Source organism: Antechinus flavipes, chromosome 2 (assembly GCF_016432865.1).
Source record: "Antechinus flavipes isolate AdamAnt ecotype Samford, QLD, Australia chromosome 2, AdamAnt_v2, whole genome shotgun sequence".
Taxonomy (NCBI): Eukaryota; Metazoa; Chordata; class Mammalia; order Dasyuromorphia; family Dasyuridae; genus Antechinus; species Antechinus flavipes.
The window spans coordinates 600199725-600227062 of record NC_067399.1 but is presented as its reverse complement, the minus strand read 5'-3'; the positions used below and the strand labels follow the sequence as shown (position 1 = coordinate 600227062).

Genomic DNA, 27338 nt, shown 5'->3' with positions numbered 1-27338 from the left:
AAAAATCCTTATTATAAATTATCTAAAAGACAAAGGAATTTTTTTCCTTTTCTTATTAAACTTTTTTCTTTTTTCAGTCTTTCCGTCTACAGATGACAATAGAGAATATGAACCTCTTGAAGTTAATTCCTCACAAAGATTACACAGCTAATCGCTTAGTCAGTGGAATCTTGCAACTGTCAAATAATACTTCCCTTGTAATAGATGAGACTCATCTTGAGCAAGGACAGCTTGACACCCCAGGTAAGTACATGTATATTGTCCCTGCACTATTGTTATAAGATTATAGCTAGTTTTTATCATTCTTTTTTGAAACTCCTAAGTTAAAAATAAAATTCATCCTAGTAACCTTTCAAGGTAGAAATCTGGTTAAGTAAAATTAAAAACACATGTTTTTTAGGTGCTAATTTTGTTGTTCTTGGTAACTATTTGAGAAGGTAGTTTGCATTTAAGTTGTTAGGAGAGTATGTATTCTAAAACAACTCATACTAGAATATTGATATTGAGTTAATAAGTGATCCCCATGGTTTTCAAATGAAAAAATCTTATAAGAACAATTTTGTGCATTTCTCATTGAGTTTTCAGTATTTCCCATTGTCTGAATGAAGATGTCAGTTTCTCTGATCTTCACCAGTGTGGTTCCTTCCTCTAGTCTCTCTACATCTTTTCATCCTGTATTCTGCTGTCATCCATGTTCTCACATACATCTCTGGGGAGCGGACAGGGTTTCCACCCATCTTTTGGAGGGCCTTCCTTGGGACCTCTTGACATTGCACAGGTTACTAGTATAACCCATTAAGATTTCTTTGTTGATAATAGGCTGCATTCTATTCTCTCCCTATACCATATATTTTTCTCAGTTATCTGCTTCCTTCCTAATTTTAGCTATGTTGGTGTGTTTGTATAATCAGTATTATCTATTTTATCTTATGCAATCCTCTCTTCTCCATAGTTGTAAAAAGATACATCCTTCTTTGCTTCTCTTAATTTTTTATGATGTCACCCTGTATATATAGTCTTATCTGTTTGGAGTTTATCTCAGTATGTGATGCAAAATGTTGCTCTAATTCTGCTTTCTGTCAGAGTACTTTCCAGTTTTCTCAGTCGTTTTTGTAGAAAACTGACTTCTGACCTTAATTTTATTAAATACTAGACTAATAAACATTTTGCAGAATTCTTTGTTATATACTTGATCTGTTCCACTGATTGACCTTTATTATTTATTTATTTTTTATTATAGCTTTTTATTTACAAGATATATGCATGGGTAATTTTTCAACATTGACAATTGCAAAACCTTTTGTTCCAACTTTTCCCCTCCTTCTCCCCCCCCCAACCCCCCCAGATGGCAGATCGATTAATACATTTTAAATATGTATAAATTAAATACAATATATGTATACATGCCCAGTTATTTTGCTGTACAAAAAGAATCGGACTTTGAAATAGTGTACAATTAGCCTGTGAAGGAAATCAAAAATGCAAGCGGACAAAAATAGAGGGATTGGGAATTCTATGTAGTGGTTCATAGTCATCTCCCAGAGTTCTTTCACTGGGTGTAGCTGGTTCAATTCATTACTGCTCCATTGGAACTGATTTGGCTCATCTTATTGTTGAAGAGGGCCACATCCATCAGAATAGATCATTATGTAGTATTGTTAAAGTATATAATGATCTCCTGGTCCTGCTCATTTCACTCAACATCAATTCATATAAGTCTCTCCAGGCCTTTCTGAAATCTCCCACTGGTCATTTCTTACAGAACCATAATATTCCATAATATTCATACACCACAATTTATTCAGCCATTCTGTAATTGATGGGCATCCACTCAGTTTCCAGTTTCTTGCCACTTCAAAGAGGGCTGCCACATTCTTGTACATATGTAACCTTTATTTTTTAATCAGTCATTTAGATGATTTCTAGTTTTAAGTATAGTTTGAAAGTGGTACTGTTAGATCTCCTTACTTCCCACCTTTTTTTTAAAATTTCTTTTGTGAATCTTGACCATTTGTTCCTCCAGATGAATTTTGTTTTATTTTTTTCCTAGTTCTCGAGTAATATTTTGGTCATTTTGAATGAGACTAAATTTAGGTAGTATTGTCATTTCTCTTATATTGGGGCGGGGTACCCATAAGTAATTCATATTTCTCCATTTACTTAATTATTTATTTCCATAACGAATTACAATATGGATTGGGGGGGAGGGGGCGGAGCCAAGATGGTGGAGCAGGCACACACGACTCTCTAAGCTTCTCTCATTACCCTCATAACCAACTATTTAATGCAGCCTCAAAAATAACTCTTCACTGCTTAAATTCATGAAGATTAGAAGCACTACAATTTACCAGCCGAATTCAATTTGAAAGATCTCCAGGAAAGGTTTGTCCTGAGGGGCCAGGAACAGACTAGCACAGGCAGGGAGAGACTAGCGTCCTGAGCAGACCAGGGGCGGGGGTGATCTCTGTGGCTAGAGAAGTTATAGAGACGACTCTGCTATAGGCTAACTGCTCTGCCTTGATTACAAAGCAGTAAACTGGCAGAGAAATTAATGCCTGAAACAAAGGGTCCTCTAAAAAAAGCCAGAACCTAACGAGATCTGGCTGTAACCCCTCAAACCCGGAAGTGAATCAGGCAAACTTTACCACAGCCCTGCGGCCACATCCGGCAGTTTGGGGCTTTTGCGGGGGCAGTTACTAATCTGCGCGGCAAGGGGGCACAGCCTGGGGCAATAGAACCTCCCCAGCTGACTGCTCTTCTCAGGCAGACAATTCCCCTCCCTGCAAATCCATTCACTGTTCAACTGCTAATACCCACAGCCCCAGGGCAGGGTTTGGCTTGGGGTAGTGAAACTCTTACTGCTCAGTGTCTAGCCCCAGGGCAGTCGTTATCTCACACAGCAGGGGTTCTTTGAAAGGTACTTTCCCAGCCCGGCCCTGCAGGCCTGAGTTACTTTCGGGTGGGGAACTCTTTCCCAGAGCACTCCAGTACCGCTTTTTGTAGCCAGTTGGCAGGACAGCTACCCGTCCATATACCTTTCACTGCTCTGCGGAGGAAGCTGGTAACCTCCTGGCTCTGAAGGCAGACCTTACAGGCTTTAACAAAATGAGTAAAAAAATCAAAAGAACGATTAATAGTTTCTACACAGAAAGAGAACAGCTTTTCAACTCTGAAGAGACCAATAGCATACAGTCTCCAGACGATTGTGGGTCTCCAATACAAAAGGCTCTCCTAGAAGAGACTATTAAAAACCTTAAAAGAGAGCTAGAAGAGAAATGGGGAAAGACACATAACTCACTAAAAGAAAAATTTGATAAAGTGGAAAAAGAAAACAATTTCCTGAAATGTGAATTGGGAAAGGTAAAACGCTCCCAAGAAGTGTAGAGAAACAGAATTTGCGAATTGGAAAAAGAAAATGACTCACTAAAAAAAAAAAAATTAGTGAAATGGAAAAAAATTCCATAGAGAAGAATTACAATATGTAGTATATGTATATAGTTATAGAGACTCCAAAATATTTTATACATTCTATAGTTATTTTAAATTAAATTCCTTTCTTTTTTCCTTCTGGGCTTCATTGGTAGCGTACAGAAATGCTGTTTATGTCTATTCATTTTATAGTTACAGATTTGCTTTAGTTATTTCAATTAATTTTAATTAACTTTCTACTTTTCTCTACTTAAATCATTATATCTGCAAAAATCCTTCTATAAATTTCTTTTCTTTATTGCTATAGTCAACATTTCTAGCACTATATCACATAATAGTGGGGGATAATGGATACTGTTGCATTATCTGATTTTATTGGAAAGGCCTCTAAATTGGGGTTTTGGTGGTGGTTGTTTTTTAATGACATATCCTATTCCTCTTGCTTGTTGTCTGAGTTCACGATGTCTATCAGTGATCAATAATTGCTATTTTTTCTTTCATTAAATCTTACTATAAAATTCTCTCATCTAATTTATATCAATGAAACTAGTTTGCATAAATGATTAAAATAAAATAACCCTCCAAATTCTTCTTTTTTACTAGGAGTTCATAATGTAACAGCACTGGGCAACCTAATAACTTGGCAGAAAGTAGATTATGACTTTAATTACCACCAGATGGAATTCCCCTGCAATATTAATGTACTTATTACTTCAGAAGGCAGATCACTCCTACCGGTATGTTGAGGGATTTTTGAATGGAGGGAAATTGTACTGATGGGTGTGGGAATAAAAATATACATTTTCTTCTGGTTGATACCAATTTTCTTTCCCAAATATACTTAAAATAATCATTGCTGATTATTCAGGCAGTCGAATCATTTTAAATATATAAATAAGTGACACACATTTTAAATATGTACAAAAGTAGTTTCCTAACAAAAAATTTAAAACTGTCCAATTGTGTAAATTGTTACCAATCATAAGGAAAAGATAGCTGTTTTCAGGCAGAGTCAAAAAAATTATAGGGTGGGTGGTGGTGGTTTTTTAAAAAATGGTTAGCAGCCTCTCTCCTGCTTGTTTCTCTCAATTGATAATCTAATTAAAACATTTATCTTAATTGCTACTTTTAGGAGTTTGGGTCAAAATTATGCCTCCTATTATGCCTGAACAAGTAAAATTACTGTTAGACATCTTTAGACATGACTATTGTATTTTTGGTCTTAAAGTTGTTATGAAAGTGCCAATTTTCATGGAGCCTTTTCTTGAACTAATACCAAATCAAAGCTTTGAATAAACTAAGAAAGTTGGAGTTAGAAAATGTTAGGTCAATCTCATGAGATTTTCAGGGCAAAAAAAAAAAAGTTGTATTTAAGTATACCAACTATGATCATTGGAATAATTGTGGATTCTTTTGTTCAGGGTAAAGAACTAGTTTAGGAGACCTAAGGCATTCCAAGTTATTCCTAGGAATGCTTAAATTCTAAAAAACAAAAAACAAAATGTTGGTTGAATGTCATATTGTTGATTCTGCTCTGGAATTAACTTTTCTGCCGAATTTCCAGTGCTTCTATTATATTTGTTCCAAGATAGCAGAGGTCTCTGTGGTTTCTGGGCCAGGAAGCACCTCCTTAATCTACTTTGTCTTCTAGCTGGGCAGAGACAAACATGATAACCAGTGGCAATTCTAGTTTAGAATACAAGTGTACTTATTAAAGAGTTATGGAGAAGAATATGTGGTATGAGCAAAGTATGAAAATCTTTAAAAAAAAAAAAAAAAAAGAAGAAGAAGAACCTGTAGAGAGTGATATTTACATTGAATGTGTGAAAATTAAGTTGACTCATCTTTGAAAAAATTTCATACATGAAATTGAGAAGACAACAGATAGTCATAAAATGGAATGGAAGTTCTACTGATCATCTATTTTCATTGATAGCGGTGGGACTATTAAGTTTGGACTCAACTTAGACATCACCAAGTCCAACTTCCCTCATTTTATTGATGAGGAAAAGAAACTCAGCCCGACTCAAATTAAGATTCTCTAGCTCCACATCTACTACCCTTTCCATCGTCTACACTAAACAGTATTCAGAGGGAGAAAATCTGTGTTGGGTAGCGCTATAGTCTTGAAACCTGTAGTTACCTGTGGCAGGAAAGCTAACTATTCAAATTTTTAGTGCATTTTAAACTTATTTTGTAGATTTATAGTCTAAGCAAAGATGAGAGTTTTCAGTGCAGTTTAAGAGAGACATCAGAATAGCACTTGCCCCCTGTGCTCTAGGATAAAGAACAGGAAAGGTTTCTCTTTCTGACTGCATGCATCAAGGGGATAAGAGAGAGGCAGAGAAGGAAAAATTCTGTGAAGCAAAGATTATTTGAGATATAACTGATAACAAAAGTGTCAGATTGGGATATGCAAGAAATAAGACAGATACAAATTAAACAGGATAATGTCTTAGGCTGTATATATATGTATGTAATAGACAGCATGGCCCCTTTGAAGCAATATAGGCAAGAAGTAACATTTTGTACCATCTTTTTTGATTAACAGAAGCAGTTTGATTTAATAACACTCATGGATAGATTTTTCCCTGTCTTAAAGATAACATTGCAAATATTAAAGCTTTATATCAAATGCAAGCTCTTATTCCAAAAGAATGGGAAATAGGCAGTATTGTAACCAAAAAGAAAACGTAATGGTAACTGCTGAACTAAAATGGATACTTTCTACCTTTGAAAGATATTTTTAAAAAGTGGTTAAAAAAAATACTATATCAAGAGTTGTGTCTCATGTAAGCAAGGAAAGAATTGGCTGATTTTAAGTTATTAAGTTGACTGGAAAAGATCATGACATGTCTTTTATGGTGATTCCCAAAAAAAAAAGGCATCTGATTTGGGGAAAATTGCCCTTGGGTAAGGGAGAGGGGAAAACTATCCCTCCCACAAAATAGCCTCCCATGCATATGTTAAGATTATATACAATTCTTTGCTGGTGAAACTGCAGAGATAAATCACTTCAGTGATCTTCTGAGTATTAATGACAACAGGACATAAAGTGAATATGTGAACATGTGCTTGTCCTAGGTGTTTACTAGTATCAGGAGCATATCCTGAGAAGCCAAATAGTCAGCCAAGTTTTCATTGTCCTTTGTGCTGATCATACTGTGCAACACACTAGGTCTTCTCACGGCCACTAGGTGTCAGACTAACACGCACCTGAAGAATGGGTTGTTCCCAGATTTTCCCATATAGTTGGTTAGTCCAACTGTAAAATGTTACCTTAGTCAGACATTTACACATGTATGTAAACAGAATTGTTTGTATTTGGAAAATCACACAGCATTTTCACTGCCTTACACTGACTGCAAAAGAACATTTCTTTAAGCAGTAATATTGTCCTTATGTCTTTTACTTGGTTCAGAATTTTCAAGCCCTTTCAATGCAAAACCTATTTGAAAATTTAAAAAAAAAAAAAAAAACCCAACCACCTTGTTCCTACTAAATTTTTATTTTAGTCTAATTTTTGTGACTTTTCCTATAATTATGATGCAACTATATTCAATCTTGAAAATTTGTCAATTTCATTAATAACAAGACATTTGTCTTTGACAAAAAATAGTACTCATGTTGTAACCAGAAACATTTAGATCCTTTTGATAGTTTAGAAACTTGGAAATAATCATATTTTATTTTTCTTAATAGTCAGATTGCCAGGTCCACTTGCAGCCACAAATAATTCCACCAAATATGGAAGAATATATGAGCAGTCTTCTCACAGCAGTACTCCCTTCTGTCTTGAATAAATTCCGCATTTATCTGACTCTTTTGCGATTGCTGGATTATAGCATATCTGATGAGATTACCAAGGTATGTTTGTGGCAAAGGGTGTTCTTTTTTCTTTTTTTTCTTAAGGGTGGGAGGGGAGGGTTGGATTGGGTCTTGTTTTTTAATTAGTTATCTTATGGGTACAGTAGCAATACAAAATTGGGAGAATGAAGTAGGAAAATGGAAAAATTTTTTGTAAACATCAGAAATGTCAGATTAGGAAACACAAATACAAGAATGATTTTTGTGGCTTCAGGCAAGTCACTTTAGCTCAGTGTGCCATGGCTTCCTTGTGACATAAGACATTTGATATTTCCTGCAGGCAGTTGAAGAGGACTTTGTGGAAATGCGCAAGAATGACCCACAGAGCATAACAGCTGACGACCTCCATCGATTACTGGTTGTAGCCAGGTAAAGTTCTCTCTTTCTTTAGCATATTAGAGGTATTTTTTTTTTTTTTTTTTGGTTATGGGGATCATAGTGGATGAAGCTAATGTTTTGATGAGCCATGTAAAAAAAGTAGATGCTTTATATATCTAAAGTCCATAAAGCTAGTGAGCCATAACAAGTATCCTATCTCTCACTGAAATAGAGTCCAAAATGAAAGTGGATCAAAATGTGATCTTTAAAAAAGGGCTTTTATGGCTATATGTGGCTTACCCAGCTTAACCACCATTTTTAGTTTGTGGGATGCTAATATGTTCAAGGTATTTCAATTCTAGTCTCAGCTTTTCCCTACTCAGTAGCTACCTGTGGGTAAGCCATGTTGCTTCATTAGATTACATCTGTAAAAAGAAATGTCTGTAATCCATGGACTTTATGGTCCTTCGTGTTTAGATTCTGCAAGGTGCATTTGATCTGTTTTTCACATCCTCATTGGTTTTTGCATTTTACATAGGTTCTTGTCTCTAAGTGCTGGCCAGACAACACTGTCAAGAGAGAGGTGGCTAAGAGCAAAGCAGCTGGAGTCTTTACGAAAAACCAGACTTCAACAACAGAAATGTGTTAATGGAAATGAACTTTAAAATTTTTTTTCTTTTACTTTAGTTTAACAAGATTATGAAAAAGTAACGTGCAAAGTGCAACAAGATTATTGTAAAATTGAAATATCATTTATACCATATTGTTTTGTAGATTATTTGTATGAAAACAAATGACTTTTCCTTGAAATCCAAATCATGCCTGAAAACAACTGAAGTTTATATGGTATTCAGTAAGGCCTTCTTTTAAACTTACTGATTTTATGAAGCTTTTGAAGTTTTTTTGTAATTAAACTGGTAACTGTGCAAATTATTTGATATTAAAGATTTAATATTGATAATACTGCTGATTATAACTGCATTGTCACTTTGCTTTCAGGGATTTTTTCAGTGAAGGGTGTATACAGAAGATGGAATAGATTTTTCACTGAAGTTTGAATAACCACCTTATTGTACTCTTCACATTGTAGTAGGCAGACAAAGTAGGTCAATACTGAGTTGTAGCAAATCTAGCTTTTTCTCACTCTAATATTCCAACAAGAATTAAGTTTGCTTAGACTGAAGGGAGTTCTTTTTAATTTCAAAAAAATTGGAGCCAAGTAAGGGGGATGAGGGGAGTATGTGTATATGTACACACACATAATATATTTTAAGATAACATTTACTCCAACTTGAGTTGGAGTTGGAGTAATCTGACTGATGTACTTGAGAAAATTCCATTTCTTATTCAGTTTGGCCCTTCAAATAATTTTTCCAGACTCCTTCATTACTCCTATTTTCCCTTAATCGTGTACAAAACTAAATGGGAGAATACTGCTTATGTATCATGGTAGTTAGTTTTGGTAGTCAATTATAGTAAAATCTTGATATAACTTAATTTACATATGCTGCAGATTGTCATGTTCCCTAAAACTCAAAATTCATATTGGGGGACTGGATTTAACTATGTAAAAGTTTTTATTTTCCCATTGAACCTTATGAAACAGTACAAGAATTTTTATAGTAAAATATTTATTTTGCTTCACTCTCTTGAAGAATTGCCTGTAAAAGGTAAAGCCTTGATAACAGATTAAAAGCTCTTCCAAACCTCCTAGCCCCACCATATATCTTAGACTGATATATTCGAACTTGTTTTACCTTCCACAGAAATGAGTAAAGTTCTCAGTTAAGTTTTAAATAGATAATACCTCTCAATGAAGGGAATGTGGTACATCCTTTCATTGCCAGAAACTTGGTTACCTTTGAGGATGAATTATAGTAAAAGTGTAGGATATGGGGGCAGCTAGATGAGACACCAAATAGAGCACTGGCCCTGACATCAGGAGGACCAGAGTTCGAATTCAGCTTAACACTTACTAGCTAAAGTATGGGGTACAGCAGAAGAAACAAGAAAGGGGATCCCACTACTTATCTGGTCTGCAAAAACTGGGACTGGACTTGAGGGAGATAGTAGCACTAATACTCCTTCCCTCTGCAAGGTTTCAGAGAAAGTGAAATAGGTTACAAAAATATAAGTACCTAAGTAAGAGAATTCTGGTTGCTGGATCTATGATAGGATGCAGACCCAGCACCCTGTAAACTAATAAAGGGTAAAAACATGGGGACTATGTAAAGGAAAGTTCTTGGCTATGCTTGGAAAATCCTAAAGTTTAAAAAGGGAAGGAGAGGAAAGAAAGATTGGCTGTTGGTGAGAGACTGTCAGGGTAGGATTAATAGGAGTTGGACCCCGAAGCCATTTCAACCAAGGGGGACAAAGAGACCAAGGCAAGAATGAGAATGGAAGTGCACATGTTATGTTTTAGCCAAATCCTGTTAGCTTCAGTTTAACAAGCTGTTAGTAGTTCTCTTCCCACTCTCCCTATGTCACTTCTTGCCTGTACTACCACAATAGCTACCTAGTTGTTCTGCATTTACTTTCCTTTCTAATTTCATGAGAGAAAGGTCATTTCTAGGCTTGAAAAGCTCAGATAGAGCTCTCTTGTTTTCTATGATAAAATATATAAATTCCTTTGGTGGGCATTAGAGCCTTTCAAAGCAAAGTCCAGTTCCGAAACTCTGGCTTTTATCACATATTCTTTATATTCCACTTTCAGTTCAGCTGGTTTCCAGATACAATCTTTCCACAAGCATCTTGCATTTACCCCTTCTAATCCCCACTCCACTTGCTACTACCTTCATTCAAACTTTAGCTCATGGTGTCTCCTACATGAACCACTTTTGTTGTTTCAGGTGCTGATGCCCTTCTGTCCTGGAAATTTTATCTGGCTGACACTAGAAATAATCTTGAGAAGAGGTCACGTTATTCTAATTCTTACTGCTTATTTCCATTGGGCTGGAACTAATTGCCATATTTTACAAAATTGTAATTCTGAACAGTGTTAATTCAAATGCTTGCGACACCCTTATAGGTTTATTTGGAATAATCAGACCTAACCATACACGATCTAATTTGCGTTTGTCTCTTTCTGTATTACTGAAGCACAATAGAATGTAAGTTGGGAACTTTAAACTTTTTGTTGTATCCTCAGCACTTAGCCTATGATACATAGCTCATATTGAATGGATAGTAGAAGTATGAAAAGGCTAGGAAGGCAGAGAGAAGGTAGACTTCAGGTTTTGAACATAGAGTTAAATTTAAATTTATGCACTGTTACATAAAGAATAAGCTATTGAAAGTTCTAAGTAGAGACTGGTGTACATGAGAAGTAGGGAACCTTCTTTTTAAAAGCTACTAGAAAAGTAGTGGAAAAGCTGAAAGAAGGGAGAGACTAGAGGGGCAGACCAGATGGGAGGCTGGGGATGGTCATACAGGCTGTGATACAAGTTGGGGTACAGATAATTCTCAGATATTGGTGGAATAAACGAAGGGCATGAAGGAAAAAGAAGAAAGGATACAAATAAAGATTTGTGTCTAGAGGATGGGGCAGGGTAACAGAGCTATAGGTTGGAGAATGTAGAGAGGGAGGCACAACCTCTCGATAGAAAGGAATGTTAGCAAGCAGTTGTTTGAGCTCCAGTGAAAATCTAGTGTCAGAAGTATGGGCAGCATTATGATAGGAGGTGCTGGGCCAAGGACAGAAACGCCAGGATAAAGAAAAAGCTAAGGGTAGGGTGAATAGTTTGGTCATGGACAAGGAGCACAGAAAAGGAATTTCTTGAGTCATGAGAAAGTCACTGATGATACTTGGAGATAGATTTCAGTAAAATGTAGCTTGAATGTTGAAAGAAACCTGAATATCAAATGAGAATACACTTTCCCTCCCCTCCCCTCAAAACACTGTAAATCTTAAATGTATATAGATAGACAAAAACTAAGCAGGGTGCTTCATTTCCCTTGTTCTAGAAAGAAGCAAAATTGTTCTTCCTAGTTAATTTTGGGGAATTCATCTACAAGTGCATAATAGGCATTTGAATTTTGGTTGAATTTGTTTTGATAGAAAAAAAAATAAATTACTCTCTTACTTCTGAACTTGAGAAATTTGGCAAATCTCAAAAAGTATGCTGGCCTTGAAACATAGTTTTTCCTCTGGTCAGTTGCCCTCCATACAGAACTGAGAAAACAAACATTCTTCAGGTATCATTTCATTTATTCAGTCAACCAGTGTTTGTCATTAGATTTCACACTAAAATAATGTTATGAAATAGTCACAAGGAATTTCACTTAGGAGTTTAATTAAGCTACTATGGCTTATTGACTGATAGAGATGTTCTCTAAAGGCCTACAGACAACAGAAATGTAAATCTTATTTTTTTAAAAAAGGAAGCATTGTGGTTCAAATATTTGAGCTTCTCAAGAAAGAGCATCATTTGAAATGGATTTTGAAAATTTAAAAGAATGTTATAAAAATACTTAATATAAAGATCACATTGAAAGGAATACTGTTAATGAGAAAGGCCAAAAACTGGATCAGAAAGTTGAAGTAGAGCATTTTTGTTTTCTATTAGCACAAGCTGTCTGAAACAAAGTCTAAAGTCATATATATATATATATATATATATCTATATATATATCTATATATATATATATATATACATATATATACATATATATATATGTATATCTTTTATATCTGAAACATCAGGAAGCTAATTAGGAATTAAATTTTTTTTATTAAAATATTTCTCATATACATCCCTTTGCATTAAAATACAATAGTACTTTATTTTAAATATACAATGACAAGATTTTACTGACACAAAAAACAGCACATCACTAATAAAACGAATAAATAACAAAAGTTAAAATGCTTATCAAAGTTTCAACAGACATAATCTGTTCAGCTGATGATCACTTCAACACGAAAGGAAGGCTCTTGAGCCACTATACTACAATTATGACACATGTTTGAAATACCATGTGCAGTCTGCTCACAGGACATATACTAAAACACAGGCACACACTGGTTTTATATAGTGGGGGGAATGGCTTGAAGCCATAATTTTAACGGTTTTGAAGCTTGCTACCTTTTCTCTATGGTATCTTACATGAAAATTTCATGGAAAAGTCCCTATTGTGAATTGCTAGAAACAAAATTCATTTATATTTCTACACAGAAATTCTTAATACTCAATAAACAGTGCACACATGTAAAGTAGTTTTTCATTTCATTCCTGAAAACACTTTAGAAGGATCTTAAGGTATCCACGCAGTGAATGGTCCGTCACACAATCTGAATATATTCAGATTTATTTTAACTGAGCTTTTAGTGCTCCTAAACTCTGCATTTGCAAATGTGTAGGCAGCAATATATTCTGAACTCTTCAAGTGGATAATCAGGTGAAAGGGTACCCTAGGTTCCTGACTACAGTATCCCAAAATTAGCTCCTTATAGGGAGATGGATGAAAATCACAGAAGCAATCATTTATCTTTTTGCATCTCAAACACTCAACTCATCTTAAAACAACTACTTTTAAAACTTCTATACCTAACCAATTTATCAATTACCCTACAGAAATGCTAAGACAGAAATGAGACTACAGGCTCATCAACATGACTAAAACAAAGATTAAAATACACAAATTCCCCCATAAACAATGTACCTTATAGATAAAATATTTTATATTTAGCTGTGAATTACCAATTTAGGTAAATGTGTCCATTTCATCCTTTCAGTGGAAGCATTTTACAGATAGTACCCAAATCATCGATTCTGGAATTTAAGTAAATAGCTTGTTTGTTAGTGCCAGTGTATAACTACCTGCTGAGATCAAAATATTCTACTGTGAATATCATCTCAGGGCTCTTTGTAATTTTGAATCCTGCTCAGAATGTCTCAAAACCATTCTCCAAATATACATAATTTGCAGTTTTGATCCCCATATTCAGGCAGTATATGTTATAATGAGATTCTGGTATGAAATAATTTTTCTTTAGGATTATATACAAGCCATTGAAGAGCTTTTGGGATTGACTAAATCTGAATTATTCTAGTCTGACACTGGGTAAACATGTCTTTAAGTTCATTTTGTGTTACCTCATTAACTACCTCATGTTCTGCTGGGCTCTTCTGGACTTTAGCAACTGCAAAGTTTATCCCCTGGGTCAGTCCAGCTTGGGTAATATTAGCAACCTGAACCATGGAGCTTCGGATCTTTGCAAAAGGTGAGACTGCTCTACTCCCGTTACTTTCTGCAGGGGAAGGTGTTGGGTTAGCTCCTGCTTCAAGTTCAAGAACACTAGATCCAGAACCTGGGGTCTTTTGAGCTATAGCAAAATGAGGTGTTTCGACTGACAAAAACTGTGATCCTGTCTCAGAAGGGACATCCAGCTTAGAGGGTCGAGAAGGTATCTCTTTCGTTACTTCTGATTTGATTTCTTTAGTCTTACACTCATCCATGGTGGACTTAAAGTCTTCCTCAGCAGCCTGTTGAGAAGAAGCCTCGGTCTCTAATGGCTGGGTCACTTTATTTTGAGCATCTTGTACAAACCTATGGCAGTAAGCATCCATGGGCTTCGCAAAGTCTATTAATACACTGTCAGCAGAGGGACTTTTCTTCATTGGAGAAGGCAGTCCTTTTCCCAGGCCACTTCCATGTGGCACAATTTCAGAAGGAACATGAATGGTAATGTCAGTGCTGCTTATAGACTGAGATCGACTGCCTAATCTTGGAGCTGAAGCAATAATGCCACAACTAGGAAGAACGTAGTCCACTGGCCCCACATTTTCTAAAGAATTAGCTAGTTGCCGGTCTTCTTCACATTTTGAATTTGTAAGATACTCATCTGAGTGGAATGAATCATCTGATGATATCTCTTCATCAGACTGTATCTGACCTTTATTATCCATCACACCTTTATTTTCCATAGTTTCAAGACTACTGTCTGATTTCCAAAGATTCACTGTTAAGTTTGGTTTTAAAAAGTTGACTTTCACTTCAGGTTTTGTGAAGCTTCCTAGCTTGCGTAGGTTGCCAATACTAACATTGGATTTAGTCTGTTTCACTTTTTGATTAAGAGATGAAAATTTGCTCATCAAAAAATTCTTTCCTTGAGCCAACGATCCTTGATTTTGAGCTCTAATGCCAATGATGTCCTCATGAGGCTTGCTGCTCTTCCTATAAATCAGATGGGAAAAATAGTTCAGAATTATCATTTCAAAGACTTCTAAAAAGCTACTTCATAAAGTGAAGCAATTCTAATTAGTAGAAAGAAGATTGGAATTAAAGCTCAAAGCCCTAGGGTCAAGTTATTTTATTTATATCTGATCTTGGGTTTATTGGTCTACAAACTTTCACAAGGTTTCAGGGAGGAACAAACAAAATAATGGACAATGAAAAAGTGAACTATGCTCAGCGGCAGCATCACATTAATATAACCAAACTATAGAGATTTTTACAACAGTATTATTTAATCACAACACCAATCAACTATTATGAGAAGAGAAAAAAGTTTTAATCAAACTGTCAGCAAATATTCTTACATATTACAATACTAGAGATCAATAGAATTATAAGCATCAACTAGGATTCATAAGATGCCTATATAAACATTTCAGTACTTATATTTGATGTCAAAAAGCTAAAATGATCTAAATCTAATCCTTTAAAATAGATTACTGCCTTTAGAAAAGCTGGTGAGAAATATTCTATTTTTTAAATGATATTTTGAATTAAATTCCCACAATTTGCAAATTGCATTTTCCAACTCATATTCTGAAACAACCATAGTCTTTTGCAGAATGTTAATTTAGGTTCCAAGGCAATATTTGACTGATAAAACTTATTTTGCTTTGAAATGTCCCTGAATATTTCTGAGCTCAAAGTACCTTATACCTCTGAAGTCCATCTCTTAAACTATCTGGCCTTGCCCTGCTTGAAGGCAAAGTATTTCTTTTTATTTTTTTTTTAGAAGTCAAAGAAACATCCTTCCTTCCCTTCTTCTTACTCTGTCTCTCCATACCGCCATACATATGTATATATACATAGACACACACACACACATACACACATATATATACATATATTTGCCCTATTTTTTCCTTGTAACTCTAAAAGCCAGGAGAGGGCAATAATAAATTCACTCACCTCTCAAGTTTTTTCTCTATGATGGGTACATCTAAACCCATGGCTTGCTTGGTGATCTGTAGCATCTCTGCAATGCATTGAAGAGTATCTGAAACCCAATTTACATCCTGTCAGCCTTCAAAATATACATCTTAAAAAGAGCCAATCTAACCTAAAATGAACTTTGATGCGCTCTAGTCTATTTTTTTTAAATGGGAAAAAAAAAAAACTTTATCCCCATCAAAAAAATTCCCAAAGCAACAACACTAAAACAGCATTATAGAAAGTACCCTCGAAAGCCCCAATACAGCTTTAATAACTTAAATCTTTTTCCTCCTATTTTAATGTTAAGTGGTTAACAAATGTGCAGAAAACACTATATCCTATGCTATCTCCCTAAAGGAATAATAAGTTCTGACATTTGTATTAATAGGGGATGTAAAAATGTGTCTGCAGCTATATATTCTATTGCAAGGTCAAACTGAGACTTTCCATCACAGAATTACATCAATATAATCCACATCCTACATCATCCGTGCCTTTTTAAAAATTGCATCCTATCTCAAGATAAACCATCGATTGAGGCCCATCTATCTCCACTTGGAATGAAGACACAATTTCTCTTATTATAATCTTTACCTTTTCCATCCTCTTCTGAGTTACGCACTACTGCTCGAAGAGTATGAAAATAGCCAGTTGCTTCTTTATACTTATAGTGTAACCTCATGCAGGAAAATTTTGGTTTCCCAAAAAGAGTGGGCTCAGGACCTAGAAACCCAAATGAATATCAGAGTTTAAATTACCTTTAAGACAATCCAAACACCATTTAATATATTTTCTATCATCAACTATGCATTTAGAATACTTTTCTGTCTTTCTTATTTAATCAATAAACACCTATTATATGCTAAATGCTGGGGAAGAAGAAATTCCTGCTCTCAAAGAACTGATGATCTAATGGGGAAGATGAGAAGCAAAAACTACAATGGGTAAATAGGAAATAAGAGAAGACCTAAAATTTTAAAGGAGATTAGGAAAGTCTTTCTGTAGAAGAGAGGCTTTTAGTTGGAACTTAAAGGAAGCCAGGGAAGCAAGTAAGCAGAGACGAGAAGCATTCCAGACATGGAGAATAGACAGAGAAAAAGAGTCCGGAGCTGATGTGTCTTGCTGGAGGGAAGGTGCAGAGGCCAGAGTGTAAGAAGGCTGGTACTGTGTGGGGAGGAAGCTGTTCGTATTTGTCCTGGGGGCAAGAGGGAAGTGGTAGGGACCCTGGTGTTCCACTCTTCAGGAAACCTCCTTAGTCCGGGCTGAGGTAAGAGGGTCCTGCAAGCAGAGGGAGCAGGGAGGAGAGAGAAGGGGCACATTCAGAAGGTGGACAAATCCCAGGTAGACCCTGACCACAGATGAGCTGTGGGAGCGGGGGGGGGGGGGGGGGGGGGGGGGGGGGGGGGAGGGGGGGGGTGATGAGAGTTGGCAAGGATGGCCCTTGCTCATGAGCCTGGGCAGGCGTGGTTCTCCAGCAACGTGGAAGGCAGGGGCAGAGGGTTTTCTAGGGACAAGTTCACAAGTCCACTTTTGGACAGGCTGAGTTAAGATGTCTACTGAATATCCAGTGTGAGATATCTTAAAGCCAATTGAAGATGTGAGACAGGAAGTTAGCAAAAGTTAAGGCAGGATAGGTGGGTGGAGAATTACCAGTCCCCAAATGGTAATTAAATTTATGCTAGAGCTAATGAGATCACCAGTAAGGCAGGACAGAAGGAGAAGAGAGCCCAGGACAAAACTCTGTGCGACCATGGGCGTGAGAGAGATGAAGATTCAGCAAAGGAGCCTGAAGAATAATCAAACTGTTAGGAAGAGAACCCCAAAAATCCAGAGAAGAAAATATCAAAGAGAAGGTAAATCAATAACATTAAAGGCTGAAGAGAGACAGACAGGTGAGGGGGTGGAGGGAGGATAATGGATGAAGAATAGGGCTTGTGAAGGAAAGACAGAGGGAGAAGAGGAAAATCTATATGGTATGGTCAGCAAGAGGGATTTTGGAATTCTTGAACAGATTGTGATAAATAATAATTCTTCACTAGAGAAACATACTTCAATCATGATTTTTTAAAAAAGAAATCTGTCTTGTCTATTTGGCTTACAGGGCCAAAATACGGAGAGCTATTTAATGGAAAAATAAGTTTTCCATGCCCACAAATTAACAGTTGGTCACTGTCACCATCACCCATTATAGGTCATTGTTCAAAATGAATGCAAAGAAAAAAATTAAAATTTTATCGTTACTGCAGTGTATTATTCACTGAGAAGTTAGAAAAATTCCCCAAAGCTCAGGAAACTTTCTAGTTCTAAAACAATCATATTGCTTAAACCAGAATGCCCTTTGAAGAAACAGATTAGTATGTAAACAATCTAAATATTTAAATTTTACCTATTTCTATTTTCTCCAAGTTTTCCAGGCTCAGTCTTTGATATTGATTTACTTTATCAACCTCATCATCATAACTGGATAGAGAAAAAAGTAGAATAAAGATTAAAAAAGACAATTTGCAGCTTGAGTACATAAAATAATCCAGAACTATTAAGCTGTTAGAAATAACAATCTTATAAAAATGACATTCAATTGAAGAAATCATCTAATTTTTAAAATTAGAATTTTTTTAATCAATGTGCAACTTACTAGGCCACGTAGTATGCAGAGTTAGAAAGCAGTAGCAGCACATCCACATCTTTATGAGTAGCATCAATAAGGCTAAAAAATATGGCAGGGATTAGGGAAAAATTATTTTCACAACAATCCATATTTCAAACCATCAACTACAATTTTGCATAAAGACAAATAGAACTGGTTAAAATCTATGGATAAAATACATAAGTCTATCCACAAATAATGAGGACCTAACACTATTATGAATATTGTTAACTGACTCTTTCCCCTCATTAAAAAAAAAAAAACCTGGAATTTTGGAAGGAAACAGCTGCTAAACTATGGTTAGGCCATCACAGCATATATATATATATATATATACACACACACACACACACATTTGACAAGTAGAGAAAAGCACAAAATAGAGCAAAAATAAAGAGGTTAAGAAACTTAAGAAACATTATTAACTTATTAATATGTGGTTCCCTCTCGATCTCATTTTAGAGAACTAGTAAATTAGTCTCTGAATCTCTATTAAGATAATATATTGAGGGGCAGCTAAATGAAAGTCCTGAAGTCAGAAGGACCTGAGTTCAAATATGGCCTCAGACACATAACATTTTCTGGCTGTGTGACCCTGGGCAAATCACTTAACCCCAATTGTCCTGGCAAAAAAAAAAAAAAAAAAAAAAAAAAATTGAAGTTTCAGCATTCTAAAGTAAGGTTCATCATTTCTTGACTATCAATTGTCAAAGTGAAAAAATATCAACCAACAGTATTCTCATAGGGGCACAAAAGCATAGTACGTGTAGAACATGTATATTCTTGGCTAAAACTTTTCCATGACAGTTTTATTTGTATTCTCTCTCATCAGCCACTGGGACTCCTACATTGACACCACTATCTGACACAATAGAAACTAAGGGCAAGCTCATATGGTCCATGTTAGCTTATCCAACAATCCCTTGCTTTTACACTTGTCACTGTCCAAAAAAAAATCCCATAATAATGAAGGGAAGGAATAACCGGTTCTAATGATACTGCACTTTTGGTTTTATTTACAGAGACTTTATGATGATATAAACACTAAAAGAGACCCACCAATGGTGCCAGACTTTGGCACCATGGCCAGTGCAAACAGATGTTACATGCACATCACAAAAAAATCAAATAGACCAATGTCAGTAATTTTTTTTTTCAAAAACTTATCCAGCATTGACTATGTGAAATTAACCCTTTCAGACATGTAAAATACAAGCACTCTTCAATTTACAAAAAGACTATTTTCTAAAATCTCCTTTGTAAGCCTCTAATTTTACATCTGAAACATTTACCATGGAAACAGAGTCTCAGGCTAGCTAACAAGAGACTTTTATGATGAAAAGTTAGAACGTTGGAATATCAGTGGTTTTTTTTAAAAGAAAGAAAAAATAATAAATCATTTAATCTAGTTTTTAAGATACTCTTGAAACATCAATATTGGATAAAGGATACCGAGTTACATATAGAAGATTTTACAGATCTTGTGAAGAAGGTTTCTAAGTATTTTTAAAGGATTTTTAGAGGCTAGTGGCCTGGATCTCTCTATCATGTAATTTCATCTCAAAATTAATCCACTTTTTGTTTCTTGAAACAACTGTCACTAGCAATACTATACTTCTCAGTCATGATGAGAAGTGATCGGGATATCCATAAATGAATGCAGCCAGAGGGGGAAGGTTCCTGAGTTTAATGGACAAGAGTTGAAGAAAAGGAGTTAAAAGCAAGATGTTTACATATAGACTATTTCAAGGATGAATGAGTTAGATGCTCCCTCCATTGACTACCTAAAATGATGTGATACCCAAGTGTTTGTAAATTGCCATGCATCATGCATAGAAGTCCAAATCTTTTATTATCTAAGTAAACACTGCCCATGCTATCTGGCAATTGTTAATTAAGACATTAGCATCAGAAGGTCAAGAAAGGGAACTGGCTGGGTACTGATTTAAACTGACCTTGGATCACAATCAATAAGGGCCCATCCCCCATGGAATTTTTCATCATCAGGCAACAGTAATTTCATATAGCTCTGTAAGAGTTGGCTAATCAGTTCCTGGTGGCTTCTCTGATTTTCCTTATCCAAAGCCTCGTGTTCTTTCTCTTTTGTAAATATGGAATAGAGATCTTCAGTCACAGGAATGCCTTGCATCAAATCTAAGGTAGAAGGTGAGGAAAGTGGAGAGAGTAGAAGAAATGCCAATATAAGTCATTATCTTGGTTTATAATTTGGAAAGAGAATGGAAAACAGGATTAGTTTAAATTTTTTTTTAAGGAAATAGGAAGGTCTGTAATTCCTAAACATTTATCACATAAGAAAAAATACAAAGAATGCAGATTGAAGGTATGCATACTAATAAAAAAAACCTATAATGAATTCTGACTTTAAAAAGGTTAAAGGTTATGGGTAAATTAAAAAATGTAGCTCGGTGATAACAAAGGATAAAGTGCTGGGCCTGAAGTCAGGAAGACCCAAGTTCAAATCTAAGCTCCGACACTTACTGACCAAGGGACTCTGGGCAAAATCATTTAAGCCTAATTGCCCCAATCTCCTTATCTAATAAGCTAGAAAAAAAAATGGCAAACCACTCCAGGATCTCTGCCAAGAAAACTCCATACTGGATCATGATGAATTGGACACAACTAAAATAAGTGAACAAAAACAACAATGTAGGGAAAATAAATTTTCAACCAATGAAAAACAACAGCATTAATCTATAAAGACAAAATGATAGAGATTAGAAATTCTTTTGTATGATAATGTCTAAGCATGCTAAGATATATTCTTCTTGACTATAAAAAAGATTAATCTTAAAAATAGAAAAGATGGCATGTGTCATCGAAAAGGAAGTTCACGAGATATCAAGGCTTTTAACACTGAACAGTTACTGACATCTCTAAATGGGATTAGGAAACTTTCACTTCCTACTTTCAAGGACTGAGAAAAAAAGTGTTTTGTAAACAAAAAAGCACTACAGAGATAGGAACTAGTATGCCAACATTCCCTCAAAGTCATCTGCAAGGTGGTATTTTTGTGAGGGGGAAAAAAAAAAAAATCAAACCTGGCTTACAGAAAGAGATCAACTCTTGTTGTCCATGGCAAGGATCTCATAGTGACCAAAAATTTTTTTCTTGAGAAGGAAGTTTCCTACTTTAGCCAAACAACTAACATAGTAAGTGCCTACTATGTGTCAAGCATTGTGTGAGGTGTTAAAAAATACATACATAAATGCAACAGTTCCTGTGCCCTCAAAAGAATTGAACATTCTTTGTAATTCAGTGTTTCAGTCACATCTGATTCTTCACATTCCCATTTGGGATTTTCTTGGGAAAGGAATTGCAATAGTTTGCCATTTCCTTCTGATGTTCATTTTACAGATGAAGAAATTGAGGCAAACAAGGTGAAGTGATTGCCCAGGATCATACAGCTACTAAGTGTCTAAGGCTGCATTTGAACTCAGGTCCTTCTGACTCCAGAGCTGGCATTCTCGCCAATGTACTACCTAGCTGCCCCTAAAACCTTCTACCATGCTCAAAATAAATACCGAACACTCACAATAAACATAAAGTGATCTGAAGAAATATCTAAGGAAAATCTGGAAAGGCTTCTTGAAGGGACCAATGTATCTTAAGAGGCAAGGGTATGGAAAGAAAGGATTCTCTGCTTTCTCTGCCAGTCTGGCTGTAGCACAGAATACCCAGTGGAAAAGGAATGTCAAGTTAACTGAAATGAGAGAGCAGTTTGAATTTTATCTCAGAAGCCATTTGGGAGCCACCAGAGTTTTTTCGGTTGTCAGACTATCAATTTGGTAAATAGGTGGAGAACAAATTGGAAAACAAAGAGACAAAGCGGGAGACCACCAAAGGAAGCTGTGACACTAAGTCAGGTAAGAGGGGATGAAGATCTGAACCATGGGTAGCTGTCTGAGTAAAGAAGAGAAAGATGGGGAAAATGCTAAAGAGATTCCATTGACAAAACATGGCAAGCAATTAGATAGGAGAAGGTGAAAGTGAAGAGTTGGAAATTAATGATGGTAGTGCTCTTGAGCGAAAGAGGGAAGTTGGGGAAGGGGAGGAATAATGAGATCTAAAAGCTGACTACAAAGTTTTGAGGCTATAAAATTTTGATTCTAAGAGGCAGTGGCTTTAAACACTTCATTCTGTTAGCTTCAACTTCACTGGCTCTGTTGCACTGGAAACACAGAGACAAATACTTATAAAGATGATGGCTTATTTTATAAGTAGCAGTCTAAGCAATTGACATCAACCAATACTTTTTTTTTTTTTTTTAAAGTCATCTCATCTGGAAAGGTAGACAATACAAAATATAAAGCAGAAACTTTATTCTAGATTAATATCCTTTTTTTCCCAAAAAATGTTCACTCACAAGAGAAATTACTGGACTAGCCATCAAAATTTAAGGAAGAGAAAAAGCAGCTTACCTATGACTGCTTGTCTGTAAGCATCCTTAAAGCGATTCAGGTAATACCTATTAGCAGAATTAACTCCATCTTTCATGACTCCTGCCAATTTCCTTTCACCAGTCCTAGTGAAGTCACCCTGTGAGAGAAAAGATTGTTTTGACATTAGGTTTAAGAAAATACCAACGCAAGTCTAAAACCCAGGATGCTGAAAAATAACTTCTAAGAAGCCCCTCCAAAAGTCCATCTATCCTTATGATACTCGACTAAGATTCTGTTACAAAAGAATTTCGGATGAATTTGACTGAATTCCCACTATCCATTAAGAACTGAAGGAATGTCTGGTTATAAAGCCTGCCTGCTCAGCCATCCTTGGCAGTTCCAATCCACAACTGTTACAAGTTGCCTTGTAAGTAACTTGGGATGGAGAGAAGGGTACAATAACTTGCTTCTGCCTTCCCTTCAGTTCTTGCCAAGATAAGGCATCCTCTTTCAGGAAAGAATAGTCCCCAAATGTCAAGACCTGTTTGTTATTAATGAATTCCAAACTGTGATCCTCAATAAATCATGTGGACTGAAATGAAGAGGCAGCTTTTTGTTTACTAATGGAGTAGGACTCCCCTTAAAAACTGATCTTCAGATATAGCAGAGCTTGGACTATAGAAAATAAAAGCAATTGTTCATCCTTGAAGAAGGAACATGCACTGTGACTCGACCAGACACAGTAACTAAAATTTTAAGATCCGGTTTTCTGTGATCTCTCTTGACTTTGCCCTCTATTCCCTTAGTTGAACATTCAAGAAAGAGTTTGAGATTTTGAGGCTTTGCTCTCTGGTCTGCCTCCCTTCCTAGATTTATATGCTTGGAAAATAAGCATTTTTTTTTCTTGTTTTCCTGATGGACCAAAGAAAACTTCATTTTTCCATCATTCTGACCAAAAGGTCTGTCTTGTAGTTTGCTAGATGAGAATCAACTAGTAATCCATTGGTATCCCTTCTGTAAGATTCTTGTTTAAAAATTCTATCACTTTAAAAAATATATTTGTGTGCTAAAAATTTCCACTAATTTGCACACTTGATTAAGTCTTAACTTAGACTGAGAATTTCTATTCACTATTGAGCTAATTATTTCTACTATATTCTGTATACATGAGTTTCTTTATTTTTGTGTTCCAAATTCTCTCTCTCCTGTTGAGAAGACAAACATATAGCATCAACTATACTTGTAAGATCATAATGCATCTTTTAGTTAAGCTTAAAAGCACTCTTTATAGAACTACTTCATCTCAATAAATTTGCTGACATTCAAAAATGTTCATCTTATTCCACAAACAAACAAACAAAAAACCAAATAGATGAGCAGCAACACATATTGCTCAAATTATGGCACTCAGGTGCACAGGGTCCATAAGCACATATAGTGTTCTTCAACATTTTAATTAAGTTCTAAATTCAAATTACTTCAAAGATATAAATGCTACAAACTTACAAAACATTTGAAAGGTTATTAAATTTTAAAAATATTGATCTTTTTCTTATTAAAATTCAGCATAACCTATACCTTGTGTTATATATTATCCTAGTAAGCTTTCAAAATTTTTAAAACTTTTCATCAGCTGCTGCCCTTAAAATCATCGCAAAAATGAGGCTGTGAAGCATATAACAGTTTTGATGTGATCTCTTGAAAAAAGTGTCATAAAGATAGATTAGAGGGACAGTCAAAATGCCAGCAAGAGATAGTAAATAGTAAAGCCCAGATTCTAAGTCTCCTCCAAAAGATCCAGAAAATACAACAGAATGAATTCTAATTGGGTACTTGAAGAAAGTCATGTGAATACTTTCTTCCAGCCTAGGGTGTCTCAGGGAAACACTTTTTGTAGACACTGGGAACAGGGTATAGCCACCACAGAGCATGAGATACAGGGCACTTAAGCACCAGGATCTCAAAGATAGTGATCCTAGAGGATCCTGGAACTAACACTGACTGAAGGACTAGATACCATATGGCCATTGTTACCCATCAAGGGTAGAGAACCCCATTGTGTACCCAATAGGGAACAAGCTGAAGCAAAACTGAACTGTACAGTTCTGATCTTAAAGCAGAGCAGGGGCTCAGTTCTAGTCTCTAGTTCAGTGTTGGTGCTTGTAGAGGGTCACAGACAGTGGGGAAACTCTGAGTAAGGTACAAGACCCTTCAGCCCAGAGGGAACCTGCTGACAATGTCTGGTTTGGCTCCCCATCTCCCCTAAGAGCTCTCGGCCTTCCTGAAAAGTCAGGGGGCAGTGACAACCTGTGTTGAGACTGAAACAGAGTGATACCAGGTGGAAGTGATACCAGGTAGCAAACTACATAGCAAGTTGTTTATGTGGTCCCACGTGCTCAATGTTGTTTTTATTACATTATAAAAAGGGGAAAGTCCTTGAAATAAACAGACTTCATTTTTCCACCACCCTCAGGAATCCTGCCTCATCACTTCTCTACTAGGAAGGCATATCTTAATCACCCTGGTGTGGGGGCTCTAGAGAACATAGTACATATTTTGTCATCCCAACTTGGGAGAGCTCTAGAAAGCAGGACACAACAGATACCTGAACAGGAATAACCAAAGTAACTGTCCCAAGTCAAAGGGGAAACCAGCAGTTTAATAACTCTAAATCTACAGAGCTTCTCAGCAAGCTATTAATAGCTGAGTCTGGAAGTAGTTCATGAAACCATCAAAAAAGAAGAAGCCAATACATCCAAACCTGGATCAGGAACTTGCAGAGGTGAGAGAAATGGAAAGAACTCACCTATAGAATTCTTTAGGAACACTAAAAGTTTGCAGAGCTCCAGACTGAGCTGTGAAAATAGCAGAAAGATTTAAATGGAGAAAAGGGAGAGCTTCTCTCTGGCCAAACATTTCCACCAGAAATATAGAGCCTGGCACTAAAATTAAGTCCAAAGTCAAGAATTAGTTTGGAAGAATGGGAAAAAAAAGGAAAACTCAACCACAGAAGAGTTATTATGGACAGAAGAGAATGATATGAAAATATCTACAAGCAAAGCCTTAAAAGAAAAAAATATATAGCCTGGACAAAATTATAAGACTTCCTAGCAAAAGTTTTTTATAAAAGAGCTAAAATTTTTTTTAAAAAAACCAAATGAGACTTGTAGAAGAAAAAGTGGGAAAAGAAGAAAGACCTGGAGAAGAAAGATATGAAAAGAGAATTATTAATTTCAACAGCTTGGAAAGAGGTATAAAACCTTACTGAAAACTAGAACTGGCCAAATGGAAACAACCTCATCTTAGATAAACAGATTGAGAACTTAAGAAAAACTAAAATATTTTTAAAAGTCTTGAACAACAACAAAAGAGTCTAAACATACTATTTCAAGAAATCATTTTTTAAAAAAATACCCTCAGAACCAGAAGGTAAAGTAAAAATGGAAAGAATGTAGTCACAACCTCCCTAAAGAAACTCTAAAACAAAAACTGCCCGGAAAATTATCAACAAAATTCAGAGCTCTAAGGTCAAGGGAAATAGTGTTGCAATGAGCCAGAAAAAAAGAATTCAAGTACCTCAGTCAGCACTGCACAAGATTTAACAGGCACAATGATAAAGAAGCGGAGAGTTTGGCATGATATTCAAAAAGCAAAGAATCTAGAATAACTTAACCAGAAAAATCTGATTATACTCAAGAAGTAAATGTATCTTTAATGAAATAGAAGCCTTCCAAGTATTCCCATGAAAAGACCAGAGCTGATAGAAAATATGACACGCAAACAAAGCAGTCAAGAGAAGCATAAAAAAGTAAACATGAGCAAGCTATCAAAAGGACTAAACAAGGTTAAATATTTACATTTTTTTTAATGGAGAGATGATCTATTTAGCCTCTCAGAACTCTATCATCATTAGAAAGTGATTCTATTATTAGTGATGACCTCAAAAAAAAGGAGAGGGAAGGAATATACTGTAGAAGGGAGAAAAGAAATAATGAGGAAAGGTATCCTGTAGAAATGAGGAATTCAAGGAAGTATATTATAAGTAGGAAAAATGAGGAAGGGAAAAAATATTTGAGTCTCACTGTAATCTGCATTGGTCATAGAAGAGAAGGATACACACACACACACACACAGAATCAAATAGATATAAAACCAAAGAGAAAAATAAAGCCATTGGGGGAAAAGGATGGAGTGAAGTGGGATAGAGGAATTGAAAAGAGTATACATTAAGTAAAGCATTAACAAACTCTTAAAGAGAGCGTAGAGAAAAAAAAAAAAAGGAAAAACTTAAGATAAAAGGATAGTTACATAGTTATGTGTAACTGTGAATGTGATTAGAATATATTCATCCATAAAAATGAAAAAGGATAAAAAATGGATTAGAAACTAGAATCTAACAATTCTTTGTTTACAAGAAATGGAAAGCTACCCAAAAAAGGGCTTGGAGAAGAATCTATTATGCTTCAGCATTAATATAAGGTCTTTAGAGCACTAAGTAGATCCTCCCT

The 27338-nt window shown here is 35.7% G+C and overlaps 2 protein-coding genes across 3 annotated transcripts in view; one reads left to right on the top strand and one right to left on the bottom strand.

The window, feature by feature from the left end:
• MCMBP (minichromosome maintenance complex binding protein) overlaps positions 1-8577 on the top strand; it is a 34335-nt gene extending 25758 nt beyond the window's left edge. The window contains exons 12-16 of the mRNA XM_051981549.1: positions 78-243; positions 4033-4166; positions 7132-7296; positions 7577-7665; positions 8153-8577. Of these exons, the coding sequence (XP_051837509.1) occupies positions 78-243; positions 4033-4166; positions 7132-7296; positions 7577-7665; positions 8153-8279 (681 nt within the window). The 3' untranslated portion in view covers positions 8280-8577. The remainder of the gene's footprint in view (positions 1-77; positions 244-4032; positions 4167-7131; positions 7297-7576; positions 7666-8152) is intronic.
• A 3747-nt stretch (positions 8578-12324) lies between these two features.
• Positions 12325-27338, bottom strand: part of INPP5F (inositol polyphosphate-5-phosphatase F) — a 99146-nt gene continuing 84132 nt past the window's right edge. Inside the window, exons 14-20 of one of the 2 annotated variants that reach the window (XM_051981546.1) lie at positions 22870-22987; positions 20386-20584; positions 18419-18490; positions 18170-18243; positions 16378-16506; positions 15760-15847; positions 12325-14790 (exon numbers count right to left, since the gene is read on the bottom strand). In XM_051981546.1, the coding sequence (XP_051837506.1) occupies positions 13647-14790; positions 15760-15847; positions 16378-16506; positions 18170-18243; positions 18419-18490; positions 20386-20584; positions 22870-22987 (1824 nt within the window). In that variant the 3' untranslated portion in view covers positions 12325-13646. The remainder of the gene's footprint in view (positions 14791-15759; positions 15848-16377; positions 16507-18169; positions 18244-18418; positions 18491-20385; positions 20585-22869; positions 22988-27338) is intronic. The other variant, XM_051981548.1, reaches the window with a different exon arrangement.